Raw genomic sequence first — 22,727 nt, forward strand, 5'->3', positions numbered from 1 at the left:
TTAATTTCCAAAATATACAAGCAGCACACACAACTCAACACCAGAAAGAAACAACCCAATCAAAAAGTTGGAAAAAGACCTAAACAGACATTTCTCCAAAGAAGACATACAGATGGCTAACAAACACATGAAAAGATGCTCAATGTCACTCATTATTAGAGAAATGCAAATCAAAACCACAATGAGATATCACCTCACACCATCAGAACGGCCATCATCAAAAAGTTTACAAATAAATTCTGGAGAGGGCATGGAGAAAACGGAATGCTGTTGCACTGTTGGTGGGAATGTAAAGTGATACAGCGACTATGCAAGACAGTATGCTACTGCTGCTGCTAAGTTACTTCAGCCGTGTCTGACTCTGTGTGACCCCATAGACAGCAGCCCACCAGGCTCCTCTATCCCTGGGATTCTCCAGGCAAGAATACTGGAGTGGGTTGCCATCTCCTTCTCCAATGCATGCATGCATGCTAAGTCGTTTCAGTCGTGTCTGACTCTGTGTGACACTATGGATAGCAGCCCATCAGGCTCCTCGTCCACAGGATTCTCTAGGCAAGAATACTGGAGGGGGTTGCCATTTCCTTCTCCAGCAAGACAGTATAGAGAGTCCGTGAAAAAATTGGAATAAAACCACCATATGACCAAACTTCACTCTTAGGATTATACCCTGAGGAAACCAAACTTGAAAAAGACGTATGTAACCCAGTGTTCATTGCAGCACTATTTACAATAGTTAGATAATGGAAGTAACCTAGATGTCCATCAACAGATGAATGGATAAAGAACTTGTACATATACACAATGGAATATTACTCAGCCATAAAAAGGAATGCATTTGAATCACTTCTGATGAGGTGGATGAACCTAGAACCTATTACACAGAGTTAAGTAAGCCAGAAAGCAAAGATAAATATCATATTCTAATGTATATGTAATGGAGAAAATGGAATCTAGGAAACTGGTACTAAAGAAGTTATTTACAGGGCAGCACAATTGCACTCATCTCACACGTTCGCAAAGTAATGCTCAAAATTCTCCAAGCCAGGCTTCAAGAGCTCATGAACTAAGAAATTCCAGATGTTCAAGCTGGTTGTAGAAAAGGCAGAGGAGCCAGAGATCAAATTGCCAACATCCGCCCCATCATCGAAAAAGCAAGAGAGTTCCAGGAAAACATGTTTCTGCTTTACTGACCATGCCAAAGCCTTTGACTGTGTGGATCAAAATAAACTCTGGAAAATTCTGAAAGAGATGGGAATACCAGACCATCTGACCTGCCTCTTGAGAAACCTGTATGCAGGTCAGGAAGCAACAGTTAAAACTGGACATGGAACAACAGACGTTCCAAATAGGAAAAGGAATACGTCAAGGCTGTATATTGTCATCCTGCTTATTTAACTTACATGCAGAGTACATCATGAGAAATGCTGGGCTTGATGAAGCACAAGCTGGAATAAAGATTGCTGGGAGAAATATCAATAACCTCAGATATGCAGATGACACCACCCTTATGGCAGAAAGTGAAGAAGAAGTAAAGAGCCTCTTGATGAAAGTGAAAGAGGAGAGTGAAAATGTTGGCCTAAAGCTCAATGTTCTGCCCGTAGTCCGAGTCCCTGGTCGGGAAAGAAGACTCCTCGAAACAATGCAACTCGCAATAGGGGAATTTATTACTGACTCGAGCCAGGGCCTCCTGCCCTCACCAGGTGTGTGAGGACGAAAGGCCCCGAGCCCCAGTTCTCTGGGGTATTTATTAGGTCAAAATAAGCAGCAGGTAGTTGGCGCAATTGGATTGGTTACAGAGTGGGTAGTTGGCGGATTGGTTACACAGTTGCAAGGTAATTTTTGTTGGCCCAACATGGGGCTTTCAGCTTTCCCCTGATAGGTTCCCTTTTTTCTGGCTAGGCATATGTTGATTGGCTGGCTCCAGGAGGCCTGACAATTATGTTACCCTGGGAAACCAGGCCTACTCCTAATCTAGGCTGCCTGCCATGGCGTTAGCCATGACAGCCTCACATTTCCTCCCTGTCTGTTGTTCAAGTAGAGGAATCTTCCTCTTCACCCTGTGTAATTGACTGATATTGTGACTGATATTGTTGTCTTAATATCATAATTTGGATGGTATTTAGGCGCTCCCTAATAAATGAGGCCAGATGGTTTAAAATGCATGGACCAAAGGTCAGTAACAATATTAATATTATAAGTGGACCCAGGAGGGTGGAAATCAAAGTGGTCAGCCAGGGGGAGCGCTGAAACCAAGATTCAAACCAACCTTGTTGGGCTTTTCGTTCTCTCTTCCACTGGGCTAGTTTCTCTCTTACTTTTTGGAGAGATTTTTGTACCACCCCTGAATGGTCGATATAGAAACAGCATTTTTCTCTCAGTGCTGCACATAATCCTCTTTGTTGCAGAAACAACAAATCTAAACCTCTGTTATTCTGTAACACTACTTCAGCCAAGGAGCTCAAGGATTCTTGGAGGTGCAAAATGGACTGTTGCCATGGTTTCACAACCCCAAGCGGCGCAATAAAAAGTGTCAACTCCCCCACACTTTTCAATTTGGTTTCGATCCCTTCTTCCCCCTGGGCAGACATAGACAGGGACCTGTTCGTAGTACTGTGGGCCTTTTCACGCACAGTTACTGGTGAACAGACCGAAAGAGCCATGGGCAAAGAACTTGGTCAGTTGGTGGCGACCAAACCCATTACCGTCAGCCACCAGCATGCACAAATCAAAGGTCAGTACTGGCCACCATGTCCCTTTGGGGGCCACGTTGGAGCTCGAATTAAGCACTTCTCCAGTCTCAGGATTGTAGATCACCCAAGTCAGGTTAGCTGGCTGATGGGGGTTGTGGCTGGTTGCTCCTGGGCCGATAAAAACTGTTATCAGCAGGAGAGTTAAGAGGGCTCCCGTCATACGAGTTTCAGTTTCAAAGGATTTGACAGGTGAGGTCTTGCCTCCCATTCTGCTTGCATCTTCTCCTGTCCTTCCAGGGTGGCTTGCCGCACGTGATTGCAGTGAACCTAGGGCCCGATTCCCATCGACCCTAACAGCAGTAGGAGTGGTAAGGAGAACAACATAAGGGCCTTTCCATCTAGGTTCTAATGCTTTAGATTGGTGTCGTTTTACCCAAACCCAATCACCCAGGCCAATATTATGTGAGGAGATGGTCCCCTTGCTTGGACCCTCGTGTATCTCTCAAATTAATTTCCAAACATGGCTATGCACCTTACTTAATGCCATCAGTGATTGTTGGAATTGTCCCAAGGTAGGGGGTGGTAGGCATTTTCTTTCGAATATAGGACACACAGGAGGGGGACTTCCATACAGAATCTCAAAAGGGGTAAGATTCAGCTTATAAGGGGTGTTTCGCACTCGAAAGAGCGCGAAGGGAAGGAGGGTCACCCAGTCCCCGCCAGTCTCTATTGCCAACTTTGTCAAAGTTTCTTTTAGGGTCTGATTCATTCTCTCAACCTGTCCTGGGCTCTAGGGATTATATTCACAATGTAACTTCCATTTTGTCCCCAGAGCTTGGGCCAGCCCTTGTACAATCTGGCTCATGAAGGCAGGTCCGTTATCAGAGCCCATAGTCACTGGCAGCCCGTACCTAGGCACTATCTCCTCTAAGATCTTTTTAGCAACCACTGTTGCTGTCTCTCCCTTAGTGGAGAGGGCTTCTACCCATCCCGAGAAGATATCTACCAGAACCAACAGATAGTGATACCCGTACTTGCCTGGTCTTACCTCAGTGAAATCTATCTCCCAGTGTTGCCCTGGCTCTTCCCCTCGGTACCTCGTTCCAGTGTGCTGCCTTTTCCCTGTCCTCATCAGCTGGCACGCTTTGCAAGCCTGGATTATTCTTCGTACAGTTGCATTTTGTTGAGAGAACCTCAGGCAGGCTGTCTGGAGAAGTGTCAAGGTCTTTTTCTCCCCCAAGTGTGTAGTTGTATGCAGGTGTTCACCTAGGTGACGACCCAGGATGGCAGGCAATATCAGGTTGTTGTTTTGATCTCGGTACCATCCATCTTTGTCATGCTTCTGGAGGGTGGTATCCTCGTTGATCCAAACGAGGTCAGGGAGGGAATAGTCGGGGACTGGCGGCAGAGTCCCCATACCAGGAGGTGGAAGTCCCATGGCTAATATGGGGGCGGCGTAGTCCCGGCTGGCCACTTCTCGAGCGGCCGCATCAGCAGCCCGATTGCCCCGTGCCCTAGGGTCTTCTCCTTTCTGGTGACCGGGGACATGTACAATTGCTACTGCCTGGGGCAGTTGAACAGCTTTCAGGAGCCTGCGGATGTCAGGCAAATTCTTGACTTCTTTTCCCTCTGCTGTTCTAAATCCCCTTTCCTGGTATATCGGACCTTGAATATGGACAGTGCTAAAAGCATATCGGCTGTCCATAAAAATGGTGACTCTCTTCCCTTTTGCTTGTTCCAGAGCCTGTATTAGGGCAATCAACTCTGCTTTTTGTGCAGACGTGTTTGGGGGAAGTGTCTCAGCCCATATTGTCTGCCCTGAATCATCAACTATAGCGGCTCCCGCCTTCCTTTGTCCATCTTTTATATAGCTGCTCCCATCAGTGAACCATACTAGCTCACTGTTGTTTAGCGGCACATCAGTTAAGTCTTTTCAAGCCGCCAGGGCCTCAGCCAGTATCTCACTGCAATCATGGAGAGGGTGGTCCTTCTCTGGGTTAGGTAGAAGCGTGGCTGGATTCAGGAAGCAAGGGGTCTGAAAACGCACCTGTGAGGCACCAAGCAGCAGGGCCTGGTAATGTGTCAAATGGGCATTGGAGATCCACTTACCCGGCGGCTGCTTTAGAACCCCTTCGATGGCGTGGGGGGTGTAAACCCAGAGTTGCTGTCCATATGTCAACTTGTTGGCATCACAGACGAGGAGGGCAGTGGTTGCAATGATGCGGAGGCAAGGGGGCCACCCAGAGGCCACCGGGTCCAATCGCTTTGAAAGGTATGCTACCGGCTGCTTCCATGGTCCCCATTGTTGCATCAAGAACCCCTTTCCTATTCCTTGCTTTTCATCTACAAACAGCTGGAATGGCTTATTTGGGTTAGGCAGGGCAAGAGCTGGGGCTTCTAGTAGGGCCCGTCTGAGTGTCTGGAAAGCCTGTTTCATTGGCTCAGTCCAAGTCCAGTTTGGGGTCTCTTTACTTCCCTCATACAAGGGCCGGGCCTTCTCAGCAAACCCCATGATCCACAGTCTACAATATCCAACAGTCCCCAAAAACTCTCTCACCTGGCGGGGGGTCTTGGGCTCTGGTATCTGCAATATTGTTTCCTTCATGGCCTGAGTTAGCCACCTTTGCCCCTGCCTGATCTTATACCCCAAATAAGTGACCTCTTGCCGGGATATTTGCGCCTTCTTTGCACTAGCACGATATCCCAAGGTGCCTAGGGCTGTAAGAGGTCCCCGGTGGCACGGCTGCATACCTCCTCTGTGGTTCCAGCCAACATAAGGTCATCCACATATTGCAGCAGGATGACCTCTGGGTGGCGAGTCCGATATTCATAGAGGTCCTCACTCAGAGCCTCATTAAACAAGGTAGGGGAGTTTTTGAACCCTTGTGGGAGGCGGGTCCAAGTTAGTTGTATTACCGGTTGGCCTTCCCCCTCAGTCCACTCAAAGGCAAATATTTCCTGGCTCTGGGCCACCAGGGGTAGGCTGAAAAAAGCATCTTTCAAGTCCAACACAGTGTACCAAGTGTACTCAGGCAGCAGACTGCTCAGGAGGGTATATGGGTTGGGGACAGTAGGGTGATTGTCACTCACCCGCTTGTTGACTTCTCGTAGGTCCTGGACAGGTCTGTAATCTGTACTCCCCAGCTTCTTCACCGGTAGTAAGGGGGTGTTCCAAGGGGATTGGCACCACTTGAGAATTCCGGCATCCATGAGCCATCGAATGTGGGGAGTGATCCCCCGCCGAGCCTCCTGGCTCATAGGATATTGCCTCACCCTCACAGGAGTCGCCTTGGCTTTTAGTTTGATGACGACCGGATGTCTCTGTTTAGCCAGTCCCATTCCTGCTGTTTCTGCCCATGCCAACAGGTATTTGTGGACCCACGGTTGTATATCTGGTGCTATAACCTCTGAGGGCTTAGGCACAAAAAGTCTGTATTCATCTCTTAAAGCTAGAGACAAGACATGTATCGGCTGTCCAAGTCCATCCGTGACTGACATTCCCCCAGGGTCAAAATGGATCTGAGCATTAACTTTAGTCAACAAGTCCCGTCCAAGTAGAGGGGCTGGGCATTCTGGTATCACCAAAAACGAATGGGACACCTGATGGGTCCCCAGATTTACTTTCCGTTCTGTGGTCCAACTATATTTTTTTGTCCCCATGGCTCCCTGCACCAAGCTGGTTTTCTTAGACATTGGTCCCAGTTTTTGATTTAAAACAGAGTGTTGGGTGCCAGTGTCCACCATGAAGCCAACGGGTTTCCCCTCCACATGTATGGTTACCCAGGACTCGGGGAGGGGTGCCGAGTCTTGACTCCCCTAGTCACTGTCTTCCCCCGCGTATAGAACTCGAGTTCCAGGGGAAATTCTCTCTCTCTGGGTTGTTCTTCTCTTCAGGTCCCTCTTAGGGCACTCCTTTTTCCAGTGCCCCCATTCTTTGCAGTAAGCGCACTGATCTTTCTTTAGGGCCTGCCGTTTTGGCCTCTCTGTTTCTCCTGTCTGGGGGCCTCGAGGCTCCCTCAATTCTGTTTTGGCCTTCATCCCCGCAAAAAGAATCTTGACTAGCTCTCTCTGGTTCTTCCGGTTTTCCTTTGCCCTATGTTTCCTATCTTCTTTCCTGATCTTCTCAGCTAGTTCCCTTTCCTGCCAATGAAGTCGTTCCTCCCTTTCTTCTGGGGTCTCCCTATTATTAAATACCTTTTCAGCTGCTTTCAGTAAGTCTTGTATTGTCTGTTCTCCTAACCCCTCTATCTTTTGTAATTTCCTCTTAATATCTGGGGCTGCCTGATTCACAAACACTAGTAGAACTGCAGCGCGTGATTCCTCAGCCTGGGGGTGCATGGGTGTATTTTGCCTAAAGGCTTCCATTAGCCTCTCTAGGAAGGCTGACGGGCTCTCAGTGGGCTCTTGCCTTACTAAATTTACCTTTGCCAAAGTTGTTGGCTTTTTAGCTGTGGCCCGCAGGCCAGCCATTAGAGTGTGGCGGTACACTCGGAGACGCTCCCTACCTTCCACTAGCTCAAAATCCCAGTTAGGTCACAACAGAGGAAAGCCCTCGTCCATGAGATGAGGCTGGGCAGTTGGTTTCCCATCGACCCCCGGGACCCATTTCTGTGCCTCTGCCAGGATTCGCTCCTGTTCTTCCGTGGTGAAGAGCACCTGCAACAGCGCTGGCAATCATCCCAGGTGGGGTTACGAGTGAACAAAATGGGAAAAGGGCCAGTACTGATAGGTTTGCTCTCCGTCTGGGTTAGCTGGTCCCACCCGGACGGGGAGTGCCTGTACAGTAGATGAAGGTAACTCTGGGTCCCCATGATCTTCCTCACCCCTATTTCCTCTATTTCTTCTCCAGGGTCGGGGTTTCCTTATCCCTTCTGATTCATCGGGGGGGCTCCTCCCCCTGGGGGAACCTGCAACGGAGGAGGGGCATATGGCGGGGGCCTAATTTCCGACTCCAAGTCAATCAGGTTCCGGTCCGAGGATTCCTGCAAGACCGGTTTTGGGCCCTTATTCTTGGCTTCCTCTGGGGGAGTGGGAGTTTCCATAACCAGGGCCTGTACATTAGGAGAATCAGGGAGTTTGTGAACAAAAGGTTTTAACCATTCAGGCGGATCTTTTACTAGATCTTGCCAGACAATAACATATGGGACTTGGCTCGGGTGGCCCCAGGGATCAGGAGCCATAATTTTTTCTTTCACCGCCTGAATAATAGAAGGTTGAAAATTTCCCTCTGGAGGCCGTCCAACTTGGAAGGTGGGCCACTCTGCAGAGCAAAAGGTTATTAATTTACTCTTTGTAACCAGTAGCGACAGATCATACGCTCTAGCCCTGACATCCGGGAAATGATCAGTCATGAGAGAGAGTGAGGTAGATTTTCTTTGCCCCATAGCGAGAGTCAGAAGAAAGTCACTGAGAATTACCACCAATAAATCCTATTGGGAGTGGTGGCGGCCAGGAGGTTGGGCTTGTGGTATGCTTCATGGAACTATTTGAGTGCCTTAGTCGTTGCACAGAAGTTTTCTTGTTGGGAGCTGGCACCCTAAGGGTTTTTAGCCCATTCCATGACCCCCTTATCCTTTCACGGGAGTCTTCCAGTGGCAGGCGCCCTATCGGCTCTTAAGTGCCTGTCCCGTGCCCACACAGACGGGTTTTTATTTGGCCAGATTCTCGGTTTAGAATACGAGAAAAAAGAAAAGAGTTTCACCCTCTCGGGCTCCCGTTACTGGGGCTGACTTGTTGGGAGGCCTTCAGAATCCGCCAGGGAGTAGCCCTTGCCGGGACTCATCAGTTGCCCCGACAACTGTCTGCCTGTTCACTGAAACTCCCAGAAACAGAAATGAGGCTCCAAGGCTTTATAGGAAGAAGTAGACAATGACACACTAGAGAACAACGAGACAGGAGACAATGCCGGCAGGTATACAGAAAACACACAGACAAACACACATCGGCCGACAACACAGATCCTCTGGAACAAGGGTCACCTTACCGTATGGCGTCCACTGTTCCCCAGATTTGGGCTTAGGAGAGGAGGTCTCCTTCCCACAGAGCTGGCTGCCTTCCAGCGCGCTCGCTGGCCTCGGCCTCATGCCAGCCGGAATGACCAGTCCATTCCCTGATGGAAAGCTTTCACTAATGCCAGACACCTTCCTGCCTTTTAGCAGGGCCTCGGATTTACTCTGGTCTTTCTGCACCAGATACCTTCCTGCTTCACAGCAGGGCCTCGGATTTACTCTGGACTTTCTAGAACTGCCTGAGCACCGGTGCTATTACCTGTCCTTTTTCCCCTTTGTTCCAAAGAGCGTTCTTCCCGAGTCAAGGGATCCCGGAGGAGCCCCCAAATGTTCTGCCCATTGTCTGAGTCCCCGGTCGGGAAAGAAGACTCCTCGAAACAATGCAACTCGCAATATGGGAATTTATTACTGACTCGAGCCAGGGCCTCCCGCCCTCACCAGGTGTGTGAGAACGAAAGGCCCCGAGCCCCAGTTCTCTCGGGTATTTAATAGGTCAAAATAAGCAGCAGGTAGTTGGCACAATTGGATTGGTTACAGAGTGGGTAGTTGGCGTAAGCGGATTGGTTACACAGTTGCAAGGTAATTTTTGTTGGCCCAGCGTGGGGCTTTAAGCTTTCCCCTGATAGGTTCCCTTTTTTCTGGCTAGGCATATGTTGATTGGCTGGCTCCAGGAGGCCTGATAATTATGTTACCCTGGGAAACCAGGCCTACTCCTAATCTAGGCTGCCTGCCATGGTGTTAGCCGTGACAGCCTCACACTCAACATTCAGAAAACAAAGGTCACGGCATCCAGTCCCATTACTTCATGGCAAATAGATGGAGAAACAGTGGACACAGTGGCAGACTTTATTTTTGGGAGTTCCAAAATCACTGCAGATGGTGACTGCAGGCATGAAATAAAAAGATACTTACTTCTTGGAAGAAAAGTTCTGACCAACCTAGGCAGCATATTAAAAAGCAGAGGCATTACTTTGTCAACAAAGGTCCATCTAGTCAAGGCTATGGTTTTTCCAGTAGTCGTGTATGTATGTGTGAGTTGGACTATAAAGAAAGCTGACCACCGAAGAATTGATGCTTTTGAACTGTGGTGTTGGAGAAGACTCTTGAGCATCCCTTGGACTGCAAGGTGATCCAACCAGTCCATCCTAAAGAAGATCACTCCTGGATGTTCATTGGAAGGACTGATGTTGAAGCTGAAACTCCAATACATCGGGCACCTGATGAGAAGAGCTAACTCATTGGAAAAGACCCTGACGCTGGGAAAATTGAAGGCAGGAGGAGAAGTGGACGACAAAGGATGAGATGGTTGGATGGCATCAGTGACTCAATGGACATGAGTTTGAATAAACTCCAGAAGTTGCTGATGGACAGGGAGGCCTGGCATGCTGCGATTCATGGGGTCACAAAGAGTCGGACACGACTGAGCGACTGAACGGAACTAAATGGAGCAACAGGTAGAGAAGAGCCTTACGGACATGGGGGGAGGGGAGGAGGGTGAGACGCATGCAGAGAGTAACATGGAAACTTACATCACCATACGCAAAATTCATAGCCAATGGGTGTTTGCTGTATGGCTCAGGAAACTCAAATATGGGCTTTGTATCAACCTATAGCGGTGGGTTGGGGAGGGAGATGGGAGGGAGGTTCAAAAGGGAGGGGATACGTGTATACCTGTGGCGGATTCATGTTGAGATTTGACAGAAAACATAAAAGTCTGTAAGCAAATACCCTTCAATAAAAAGTAAATAAATAAAAAAACTGATGGTGAGACTTAGAGTTGTATTGACCTCTTTGACAAGAAGAAAAATAAAACAGAAAACACACAATTACTGAGTATTGGATTACACGTGTGTGTTGTTATATGATCCATACAGACAGATCTGTCTATCTATATATATGTATACACTCACACACACAACTAACTTAGAGGCAAAATAAAAACTATGTAAAGATTAATGAAAGCAGTATAAACCACAAAAATGGAACAGTGAGGACACAAAAGAGGTTTCCAGGGAATCGCTGGGCGGGTCGAGAAAACCAGATTCAAGCAAGAGTTCCCTCCTGGCCCGCCCGGGGCACCTGCTCCTGCCCGCAGTCTTGAACGTGGTGAGCCCTGAGTGCCCCCTGGTGGTCGTGGGCCCCCATGCAGGGAGGTTTTTGTCTGGGCTCTCTCTGACTTCCCCTCACTGTGTCCTTTGCACAGTAATACACGGCCGTGTCCTCAGGTGTCACGCTGCTCAGTGAGAGAGAGACTTGGCTCTTGGAGGTGTCCCTGGTGATGCTGAGCCGGGATTTCAGGGCTGGGTTATAGTATGTGCTTCCACCACTAGTTATTGAACCAACACACTCCAGCGCCTTCCCTGGAGCCTGGCGGATCCACTGCACAGCATAGCTGCTTAGTGAGAATCCAGAGACAGCGCAGGTGAGGGAGAGGGTCTGTGAGGGCTTCACCAGGCTGGGTCCCGACTCCTGCAGCTGCACCTGGGACAGGACCCCTGTGGACAGAGAGAAGCACGGTGACTCACGGGCTCAGAGGCAGCTTCCCCACGTGCCCATGTCTGATCCAGAGACACTCACCGCTGGGAGCTGACAGCACGAAGAGGAAGGTCCACAGTGGGCTCATCTTCGAGCAGATGAGAGTCACCGCTCCTGGAAAGCTCTTCAAGCCTGAGGAGGAGCCTGAATTTAAGTGACCTGGTGCTTTGTTTCCAGCCTGTGACCTGAGTGGATCTTTGCATGTGGGAGGGGCCTCTGCACAAGAAGCAGAAAGCAGTGAACGGAGGTTCAGTCTATGGACCTCGCCCTGTGAGGAGGACGCTGACTGTTCAATCAGAGAACTCAACCCCTCCTGCGGTCCCCCTCCCCCTGCCAGGAAGACTGTTTATGGAGGAATGGAATGATGAGGGAGGGTTGTTCGGGAAAAATGATGCTGTCAGGGAACAATGGCAGATTTTGGGAAGAGACTTTAACCCCAGGGAGGTCTTTACCTTCACTCAACAAAAGCCCACCACACATTTAGGGACCACCCAGGTTTCAGACACAAACTCTTGTTTTGTTTTTTTTTTCTTTTCTGATTAGCTTATGTTTGCTTACTCCATATTCAAACATTAGAGACAAAATATACAAGTCATAATCACATTGAATTCAAATGGAGTTGAGTCCAACTTAATGTTTATCAGAATTCCCAAAGCATTTATATTTCCCTTACCTTTTATGACTATTTTTTCATCTGGAACAGTTTAAATACCCTCAAGAATCACTCTAGAGATGGTTTATTCACAGTAATTAAACACAGCATTAACTTTGTGGACAAAGTAGACGTTTCTGCTGAGAAGCCCGTCTTCCCAGCATGGCTGACTTGCCCAGTGGACTGTCCCACACTGTCCTGTGCACAACTCAGTGTCTGCATGAGCTTGTGAACCTCAGGACCCCCACCCTGCATGTGGACACTGCGGACCCCAAGGCTACTACAGACTGAGGACAGACAGCTCCCGGGAGCTCCTCAGTGCTCCAACATGCTGGGCAGGTGCCCTGCTCACTCTGAACACACTCCCTCCTCCTCCAAGTGCTTATTCCTTCCTCTCTGTGTCCCTGCCATGAGATGGGAGCTCAGGGAACATAGTCCTCACCACAGTGGTGAGAGGACATGCATGGTTTGTGGAGGTAAACCTTCAGAGTGAATGGCGTGCTGTGTGAGGGCAGCATGGTCAGAGGAAAGCCCCTTGTCAGGAAGGAGGTTCCCTTGGAAACCCCACTGAGAGCAGCTTTCCCGAGCCCAGGGTCTCCGTGTCCTGGACTGAGCCTGAGGTCCTCTGAGTCAGCAGTGCTGGAGAGCAGAGCTCAGGCCCCCCGTCTCCCTGTGGCCCTGAGGCTGTGGCCTCGCACCTGCATCCCGGCTGTGAGCATGTAGACTGGGGATGACAGCCGTCACCTCGTGTCTGGACTTTAGGTGGGTTTTCCGGGGGTGGTTAGTGCTGCCATCAGTGGTGCTATCTCTCTTGGAGCCAGAAAAGACCGGTGTGAGTCCCCATCTCTGACTGACACCCTGTCCATGTGACCCTGGTCCACTCCTTCCTGAGATGTCAACACTGCAGCTTTGGGGCAGGTCAGCTCTCCCTCAGCCCAGGGATCTCAGCTATGTATCGGCTGAATTGGAAACTGCTGTCTATGAAAAGCCCTATCCTCCATCCCGTTTCATGAGGAGAGTCCTAAATGGACCATATTGCTTCTGTCTTTTCAATAATATTGGTTGTTGTTGCTGTTCAGTCGCTCAGTCATGTCTGACTCTTTGTGACCCCAGGGACTGCAGTTCCCTGTCCTTCACCATCTCCCAGAGCTTGTTCAAACTGATGCCATCCAACCATCTCATTCTGTCATCTCCTTTTCCTCCTGCCTTCTATCTGTCCCAGCATCACCGTCTTTTCCCATGAATTGGCTCTTCCTGTCAAGCAGTCACAGTATTGGAACTTCAGCTTCAGCATCAGTCCTTCCAATGAATATTCAGACTGATCTCTTTTAGGATGGACTGGTTTGATCTCCTTGAGACTGCTTGCAGTCTCAGAGATTCTCAAGAGTCCCACAGTTCAAAAGCATCAGTTCTTCAGCTCCCAGCCTTCTTTATGGTCCAACTCTCACATCCTTACATGACTAACGGACAAACCAAGGCTTTGACTATATGGACTGTTGCTGACAAAGTCATGTCTCTGCTTTTAAATACACTGTCTAGGATTGTTAGAGCTTTTCTCCCAGCAGTAAGTGTCTTTTAGTCTCATGGCTTCAGTCATCATCCACAGTCATTCTGGACCCCAAGAAAATAAATTCTTTCACTGATTCCATTGTTTCCCTATATATTTCATGAGTCATGGGTCCTCATGCCATGATCTTAGTAATTTGAATGTTGAACTTTAAGCCAGCCTTTTCACTCTCCTCTTTCACCTTTATCAAGAGGTTCGTTAGTTCCTCTTCGGCTTCTGCCATAAGAGTGGTGTCATCTGCATATCTGAGATTATTGCTATTTCTACTGGAAATCTTGATTTCAGGTTGTGATTCCTACAGCTCAGCATTTGTGTGATGTACAAGGCATGTAAGTTCAATAAACACAGTGACAATAGAGAGCCTTGATTCATTCTTTTCCTATTCTTGATCCAGTCTCTTCTTCCATGATCTGTTCTAGCTATTGCTTCTTGACCTGTATACACATTTTTCAGGAGGCAGGTGATGTGGTCTGGTATTGCCATCTCTTTAATAATTTTCCATGCTTTGTTGTGATCCACACAGTCAAACGCTTTAGCATAGTCATGAAGCATTAGTAGATTTTTTCTTTTAATTCTTTGCTCTTTTATGATCCAAATGTTGTTGGCAATCTGATCTCTGGTTCCATTACCTTTTCTAATCCAGCTTGTACATCTGGAAGTTCTCAGTTCATGTGCTGTTGAAGCCTCGCTTGGAGGATTTTGAGCATGGCCATGCTAGCATGTGATGTGAGTGCAATTGTGCACTAGTTTGACCATTCTTTGGTGTTGCCCTTCTTTGGAATTGGAATGAAAACTGACCTTTTCCAGTGCTGTGGCCACTGCTGAGTTTTCCAAATTTGCTGGCATATGGAGTGCATCACTTTCACAGCATCATCTTTTAAGATTTGAAATAGCTCAATTGGAATTCCATCACTCCCACTAGCTTTGTTTGTAGTGATGCTTCCTAAGGCCCACTTGACTTCACTTTCCAGGATATCTAGCTCTAGCTGAATGATCACACCATTGTGATTATCTGTGTCATGAAGATCTTTTTCCTATACCTCTTCTGTGTATTCTTGCCACCTCTTCTTACTATCTTCTGCTTCGGTTAGGTCCCTGCCATTTCTGTGCTTTATTATGCCCATCTTTGCATGAAGTGTTCCCTTGGTATCTCTAATTTCCTTGAAGAGATCTCTAGTCTTTCCCATTCTGTTGTTTTTCTCTATTCCTTTGCATTGTTCACTTAAGAAGACTTTCTTATCTCTCCTTCCTCTTCTTTGAAATTCTACTATCAGATGGGTATATCATTCCTTTTCTCCTTGGCCTTTCACTTGTCTTCTTTTCTCAGCTATTTGTAAGGCCTCCTGAGACATCTTCTATCTTTTCAATCATATGAGTGAGTAAATTCAATCACTGCCCGTGTGTAGGTAATAAGACCTTCAACCAAAGCAGGAAGAGCAAGAATCACAGGACATATCTAGACTCTCTGGTCTGGACCTGAGAAGTGAGCTGATGCTGTGGGGAAGGGGAGGGAAGGTGTGGCATCCGACACCTGGAGCAGGAGAGACTGTTGCTACTCACCAAGGGGCATCAGGGCCTGCATTTGCAGAGATGCCCCGCATCTGACCTGGACACCATGAGCTGGTGGAGTTAGGAGACACATATAATTTCATGTTCTCACAGAAGGAAATATAACAGGTCCCAGGTTCATGGACCTCTTCTACACACAGATGTGTTGTGTCCGAACTAGGATCTGTGAGTTCAGTGTGTGAGTTCAGTCTGTCAGTTCAATGTGTGAAGATGTGTCCTCACACCACAGTATTTTTAATTTGAAATGTCATTTCATTTAATTGCAAGGAAGTCTGTGGAAAATATTTATAATTAAAATTAAGTATGTCAAAATGTTGCACACTATTGCACAAGAGCTCATACAAGAAATGATAAGACATTGATAAATGTGCTCAGTCATGTCTGACTCTTTGAAACCCCTGGGCTGCATCACGCCAAGCTCACTGGAGATTCAATAAGAAACTTGTTTTCTCTCATTTGATGCAGGTGTGAGACTGAACTCATAGGAGCCTCTCCTGTGAGCAGGACCTTCATCACTTCAACACCTCTGACCCCTGTAGAAATAGATGTCCTGGTCAGGGCTCCAGTCCGGACTCAGGCTTCATTTCTGATTGCTGAGAGGATTTTCCTCTTCTCAAATGACGCCTGGATAATGGACGTGATGAAGGGTTTATTAGTAAATCCCCTTGGTGTATCTGTGTGTGTGTCTATGTGTGCACGTGCACATACTGCAAGTTTGAACCAAGGTTTGGTGTGGATCCTTGCCTTTTCATAGTGCCCACTGAGCTTGATGCTGTGAGCAAGTGTGCAGACAACACCACCAGCAGCAGGGTCTGTCTCTCTGCCTGATGTCCACCATGTGCATCGTGCTGCTACCTCCCGGCAGGCTTGCTCACTGCCCTGTGCTGAGCTGCCCTGTTGAGCCCCGTAGAGTCCCTTGCATGTATGTAGCTGACTTACCTCCATAGATTTGGAAATTACTTGGCACTTGGTGACAGAAGAAAGTGACAGTGACTCTGCTTTTCTGCAGGAGAAAATGACTTTCTCTTATTCCAACAAATCTTTATAGGTCAAAGAACTAAGAGATAAAAAAGAATATTGAGGCCAGCGATGTTCCCCAAGGGGAAGTATTGACTGTAGAGGAAATCACAGATCCTGCAGGAAACCGGCCCTTAACCTCCATCTGCACCTGCTCCTGGGGAGGAAACAAGTGTGAGTCCCGAGCACCACCCCTGCATCCCCCAGCCTGTCTCCTGCAGGCTGGCTTGGGTCTGGGCTGACACTGACCTCCCCCCACGATGTCTCTTGCACAGTAATACACGGCTGGGTCCTCGCTGGTTACAGACATCAGCTGCAGGGAGAGCTGGTTCTTGGATGTGTCTCTGCAGATGGAGGTGCGGCTCTTGAGGGGTGGGTTGCAGTAAGTGTTGCCACCAGAAATGACGGCTCACATCCACTCTACCCCTTCCCTGGGGGCTGGTGGATCCAACTCCCCAGTGACCACTGGTATGGAGGAACCAGAGATGCACAGGTGAGGGATAGTGTCAGGGATAGCTTCACCAGTCATGGGCCGGAACCTGCAGCTGCACCTGGGACAGGACACCTGGAGACAAGGGGAGTCAGTCGCTGTCAGTCACCTGCAGCCACAGCCATCAGGCACAGGAGAAGCCTTAACTTTTAGACCACAGCTCTGCCTTCCCTAGACCTCAGTCCTGTGTGAGGGGAGTTCTGTGAGCTCCCACAGCCCAGGGGTAGATTGTACTCTAGGAAATGGAGGAAAATTGCATGTGGGGGAAACTTGTACTTATAAGTTGTGTAAGGCAGCTTTAGGCTCCACTCATCCAACTGGGACATTTGAGTTCTCTCACCCTGGCCTTTGGATCTGGAACACTTGGCCTGTGGGGGATGTTGGGAACAGGTGATGGCATTGTACCAGTTTTCTGATCACTAGAATAAAACTACACAGGATGTATGAAAGTGAAGCTGCTCAGTCGTGTCTGACTCTTTGTGATCCCGTGGACTGTAGCCTACCATGCTCCCCCCTCCATGGGACTTTTCAGGCAAGAGTACTGGAGTGGGTTGCCATTTCCTACTCCAACACAGGATGAGTAGGTTTCTATAATTTTAATTTCTTGGATCTTCCAAGTAGCTGTTTTCATCGAGTAGAGTTCTCTCCAAATAATTTCTGAAATTCAGATAGATCGAAAAAGTGTTTTCTTTATCAATTATGATGATCATATAGGTTTTATTTTTTAATCTCTTAATATGGTGTGTCATGTTGTTTAATTTGCACATATTGAAGAATCCTGCATCCCTGGATAATCCATCTTCATCACGGTGTTGTTTTCTGTTAATGTGTTGTTGGACTCTGTTTACTAGTATATTGTTGAGGGATATTTGCATCTTGCGTGTCAGTAATTTTGGCCATAATTTTCTCTTTTGTGACATCTTTGTCTTCCTGTAGTATCAGGGTGATGATGGCCTTGTAGAAAGAGCTTGGGAGTGTTTCTCTCTGAATTATACAAGAAAAAACCATTTGAGGATAGGTGTTAGCTCTTCTCTAAATGTCTGATAGATTCCTACCCTGAAGCCATCTGGTTGTGGACTTTTGGTTGTTGGAGCGTTGTTAATCACATCTTCAATTCCATTACTTGTAAATGGTCTGTTCCTATTTTCTATTTCTTCCTCGTTGATTCTTTTTTTTTAATTTTTTCCATTTTTTTTATTAGTTGGAGGCTAATTACTTTACAATGTTGTAGTGGTTTTTGCCATATATTGACATGAATCAGCCATGGATTTACATGTATTCCCCATCCCAATCCCCCCTCCCACCTCCCTCCCCACCCCATCCCTCTGGGTCTTCCCAGTGGACCAGCCCCGAGCACTTGTCTCATGCATCCAGGCTGGCTGGTGATCTGTTTCACCCTTGATAATATACATGTTTCGATGCTGTTCTCTCCAAACATCCCACCCTCGCCTTCTCCCACAGGGTCCAAAAGTCTGTTCTGTACATCTGTGTCTCTTTTTCTGTTTTGCATATAGTGTTATCGTTACCATCTTTCTAAATTCCATATATATGCGTTAGTATACTATATACATGCACCCCAATGTTCATCGCAGCACTGGTTATAATAGCCAGGACATGGAAGCAACCTAGATATCCATCAGCAGACGAATGGATAAGGAAACTGTGGTACATATGCACCATGGATTATTACTCAGCCATTAAAAAGAATTCATTTGAATCAGTTCTAATGAGATGGATGAAACTGGAGCCCATTATACAGAGTGAAGTAAGCCAGAAAGATAAAGACCTCATTGATTCTTTGAAGGTTATATCTTTCTAAGAATTTGTCCATGATTCCCAGGTTATTCACTTTTAGTTGAGCATGCAGGGATGTGTGGCTAAGGAACAGGAGGGAAATCTCTCTGTGCGCTGTGTGAACTGAGCAGGGACACTTCCAGGGATGGCTTGCTAAATTCAGCACCTGTGAAAACCCCAAATGACAACAAGGGCTCTTGCAGCTTGGATGGTTCTAGTTTTAGCAGCCATGCACTTTGTGGATCTGTACACGAAGGGGCTGGGTCAGAGGAGTGTCCATGTTGCCTCCATAGCTCCCATAGCAGGTCCAGGTGCAGTCCAGGTGGCTGAGCTCCGAGGATCTGTGCTGGTGATCTGGTGAAAACCATGCATAAGAGCCACCAGGGCCAGCTGCTTGCATGTTGGTTTTGTTCACTCACTAAGTTGTGTCTGATTCTTTTTTGACACCATGGACTGTTGCACATCAGGCTCCTCTGTCAATGGGATTTCCCAGGCAAGAATACTTCAGTAGGTTTCTGTTTCCTTCTTTTGGGCCCAGGAGTTGAACCCGGGTCTCCTTCTGGGCAGGCAGATTCTCCACCACTGAGCCACCGACAAGCCATAATTGCCAGTGTACTCAGAGATACCTTGGAATTGAGAGCAGTGCCCACAGCAGCTCAATGGTCCTTTCTTAACTCACTTCAGTTCATAGCAATCAATATGCCATGGAGGCCCATTTGGGATCAACTTTCCCTGGGCCCTGACACTCAGTGCCTGTTTTATTACTAGTTTTTTCTACACCAGCACAACTAGAATGTGATGTAGGAATTGGTTTACCTGCGTCTTACAGACGTGAAGCTAACCTGCAGCCTGGACTTGCGGTGATGTGCTGGAGGGCACACATCAGGGCACAGTGAGCCCTCCTGTCTGTGCCTGGGCTTCTCACACTGGACCTGGTTGCCCCTACAGGGGATGCTGAACAGAGCTGGACGTGCCTACTCAGGCTCTGGTCTGTTCCTGGAAGGAGAACAGGCCTGATTTTCCTCCATTCTAGAGCTCCCTTAAGATGTTGTGGTAAAGAAAGGATTACAGATTTGTTTTCAGCACTTGTCTGAAAGTGCATGCTAGTCTCTGTCTGACTATAACCTTTTCCACCAGCCATCTATGTGTCTAGTGGTAATTGCTTTGATGGTAAATATTTTACATAAAGCAAACCGCACAGTAGAACAGGATGTAGGTATTGTCTAAGCCTGTAGGGATTTATTCGACCTGGAAGCAAGGAGCACATATAGAGCACACACACCCTCATCCCCTGTAACTTGTATTATTCCCAGTGACCCACAGAGGATCCCGTGGTGCTGCCTGGGCATTTATGCAAGAGACCAGGCAGCAATGCAAGAGCCTCCATCCTGGCAGGGACAGCTGGTCTACCAATACAGCAGGGCTGAGATTTCACAATGAGGAAGGAAAATCTGTTCCCTTTTCTGTAGCCTGGAGGACAGTTCAAAAGCATCAATTTCTTGGCACTCAGCTTTCTTCACAGTCCAGCTCTCACATCCATACATGACCACTGGAACAGCCATAGCCTTGACCAGACAGACCGTTGTGGGCAAGGTAACGTCCCCGCTTTTTAACATGCTCTCTAGGTTGGTCATAACTTTCCTTCCAAGGTGTAAGCGTCTTCTAATTTCATGGCTGCAGTCACCATCTGCAGTGATTTTGGAGCCCCCAAAAATAAAGCCTGACACTGTTTCCACTGTCTCCCCATCTATTTCCCATGAGGTGATGGGACCAGATGCCATGATCTTAGTTTTCTGAATGTTAAGCTTTAAGCCAACTTTTTCACTCTCCTCTTTCACTTTCATCAAGAGGCTTTTTAGTTCCTCTTCACTTTCTCCCATAAGGGTGGTGTCATCTGCATACAACTTACACATGATCACAATCTTATCAAATGTTATTGTTTAGTCACTGAGTGGTGTCTGACTCTTTGAGACCCCATGGATGGAAGCACCCCATGTTGTGCTGTCCTTCACCATCTCCCAGAGGTTTCTCAAACTCACGTCATTGGGTCGGTAAAGCCAGCCAACCATCTCATCCTCTCTCGCACCCCTGTCCTCCTGACTTCAATGTTTCCCAGCATCAGGGTCTTTTCCAATGAGTTCGCTCTTCCCTTCCGGTGGCCAAAATCCTGGAGTTTCAGCTTCAGCATCAGTACTCCCAATGAATATTAGGATGATTTCCTTTCAGAGTGACTGATTTGATCTTCTTGCAGTCCAAGGGACCCTCAAGACTCTTATCCAACACCACAGTTCAAAACCATTAATTCTTCAGTGCTCAGCTTTCTTTATGGTCCAACTCTCACACCCGAACATGACCTATGGAAAGACCATAGCTTTGTGTAAAGGGACCTCTGTTGGCAAAGTATTGTACCTGCTCTTTAATATGCTGTCTAGGTTGGTCATAGGTTTCCTTCCAAGCTTTTCTTTTTTTAATGTCATGGCTGCAGTCACCATCTGCAGAGACTTTGGAGCTCAAGCAAATAAAGCCTGTCAAGGCCCTCACTGTTTCCCCATCTATTATCTATGAAGTGATTATGATCATAGTTCACAGATGCCATGACCTCAGTTTCTTGAATGTTGAGTTTTCAGCAAGCTTTTTCACTCTCCACTTTCACATTTATCAACAGGCACTTTAGGTTCCTCTTCACTTTCTGTCATAAGGGTGGTGTCACCTGCATATCGGAGGTTATTAATATTTCTCCTGGCAACCTTGATTCAAGTTTGTGCTTTATCCAGCCCAGCATTTCACATGATGTCCTGTAAATGTAAGTTAAATAAGCAGAGTGTCAATACACAGTCTTGACGTACTCCTTTCTCAATTTTGAATCAGTCCATTGTTCCACGTCCAGTTCTAACTATGGCTTCTTGACCTCCATACAGATTTCTCAGGAGGTGGGTAAGGTGGCCTGGTATTCCTGTTTATTTGAGAATTTTCCATAGTTTGTTGTGACCCACAGGCAAAGGCTTTAGTGCAGTCAATGAAGCAGAAGTAGATGTTTTTCTCATCAATTTATCAGATAGTAACAGTAATAAGACAAACAATGGATTTAAATCCTGGAGAGACGGAAATGCCCAGAGAGTAAAAGAGAAGAATATTAACTTAACTAGGGCAGAGGCCACTGAATAGAATGAAACCACCAGCAAATTAACCTGAAATGCATTCCCTGAGGTCGAGTGAGGAAAAGGTGTGGTGGTGTTCACGGTCTCCTAAGTACTGTCCCCACCAGTGCCAGTGTGGTCCTGCTAGGTGTAACCAGTTGGTGTTGTTCTCCATGCACACAGGTGTGTCTTCCTACCTGGGAGCCCGGGATTCCTGCCCGGGAACTTAGGTCCTCCCTGCATCTTGCTAGGAGGACTTTGGCTCTGGATTCTGACCTGGGACTGTCTCAGAGCACCTCAAATGGCAGTGTGACTTTTGTCCAGTCACCCCGTCCAACTGTGCCATACACTTACCATTTATGAAATGGGGAAATGGGTCCCGTGTGGAAGTGTGTAAAAGTTTAGGTGTTTTCTGATGCGAAGGAAGCAATCACAACATTAGGCAGTTTAAAGTGACAGTCACCCTTTATTTTGTTCACACTCTGTGCTTTGGGAGGGTCCACCCTGTCCGACGCAGGGCTCCTGTGAGGGTCTCAAGTTCATCTCCAGGGTCCCCTCTTACAATACACTCACATGTAAGGAAGGTTGACCTGACTGTAGCCTGGGGCTCAGTCAGAGTACAGTGCTGGGCCTCATGTCCTCTTGTGAGGACATTTCTTGGGCCCTGACTTCCTTTGCAAGATGACTGTGTCAGCAGAGTGAAGTTTTTGGTGCCCTGAGCTTCAGAATGAATTTTTAGATATCAACCCACACACATGATTCATAAATCATTTCTAACTTTTTGTATTTATTAAAAACTCTGTCCTGACAACAACAGTGGTAACAATAACACTGACACAGGAATCAAAGCATAGACTTAGAGAATAAACTCACAAACATCAGAGTTGATAAATAGACCTGTATCATGAATAGAGAGTGTGAAGAGTACATCATGAGAAGTGCTGGGCTGGATGAAGCCCAAACTGGAATCAAGATTGCCAAAAGAAATATCAATAACCTCAGATATTCATATGACACCACCCTCAAGGCAGAAAGTGAAGAAGAACTAAAGAGCCTCTTGATGAAATGAAAGAGGAGAGTGAAAGAGTTGGCTTAAAACTCAACATTCAGAAAACTAAGATCATGGCATCTGGTCCCATCACTTCACGGCAAATAGATGGGGAGACAGTGGAAACAGTGACTGACCTCACTTTTCTGGGCTCCAATCTCAGTGCAGATTGTGACTGCAGCCACGAAATTAAAAGATGCTTGCTTCTTGGAAGAAAAGT

At 47.3% G+C, this 22,727-nt stretch overlaps 1 gene segment (V, D, J or C); it reads right to left on the reverse strand.

The window, feature by feature from the left end:
- Positions 1-5,222: 5,222 nt before the first annotated feature.
- Positions 5,223-11,356, reverse strand: LOC122706362 (the record flags this gene model as incomplete). The annotated part of the segment is given in 3 exon segments: positions 5,223-5,242; positions 10,876-11,193; positions 11,276-11,356. Coding segments are annotated over 3 exon segments (384 nt in total), but the record flags the coding sequence as incomplete, so codon positions are not given.
- Positions 11,357-22,727: the final 11,371 nt, after the last annotated feature.

This window comes from Cervus elaphus, chromosome 13, assembly GCF_910594005.1.
Source record: "Cervus elaphus chromosome 13, mCerEla1.1, whole genome shotgun sequence".
Classification (NCBI taxonomy): domain Eukaryota; kingdom Metazoa; phylum Chordata; class Mammalia; order Artiodactyla; family Cervidae; genus Cervus; species Cervus elaphus.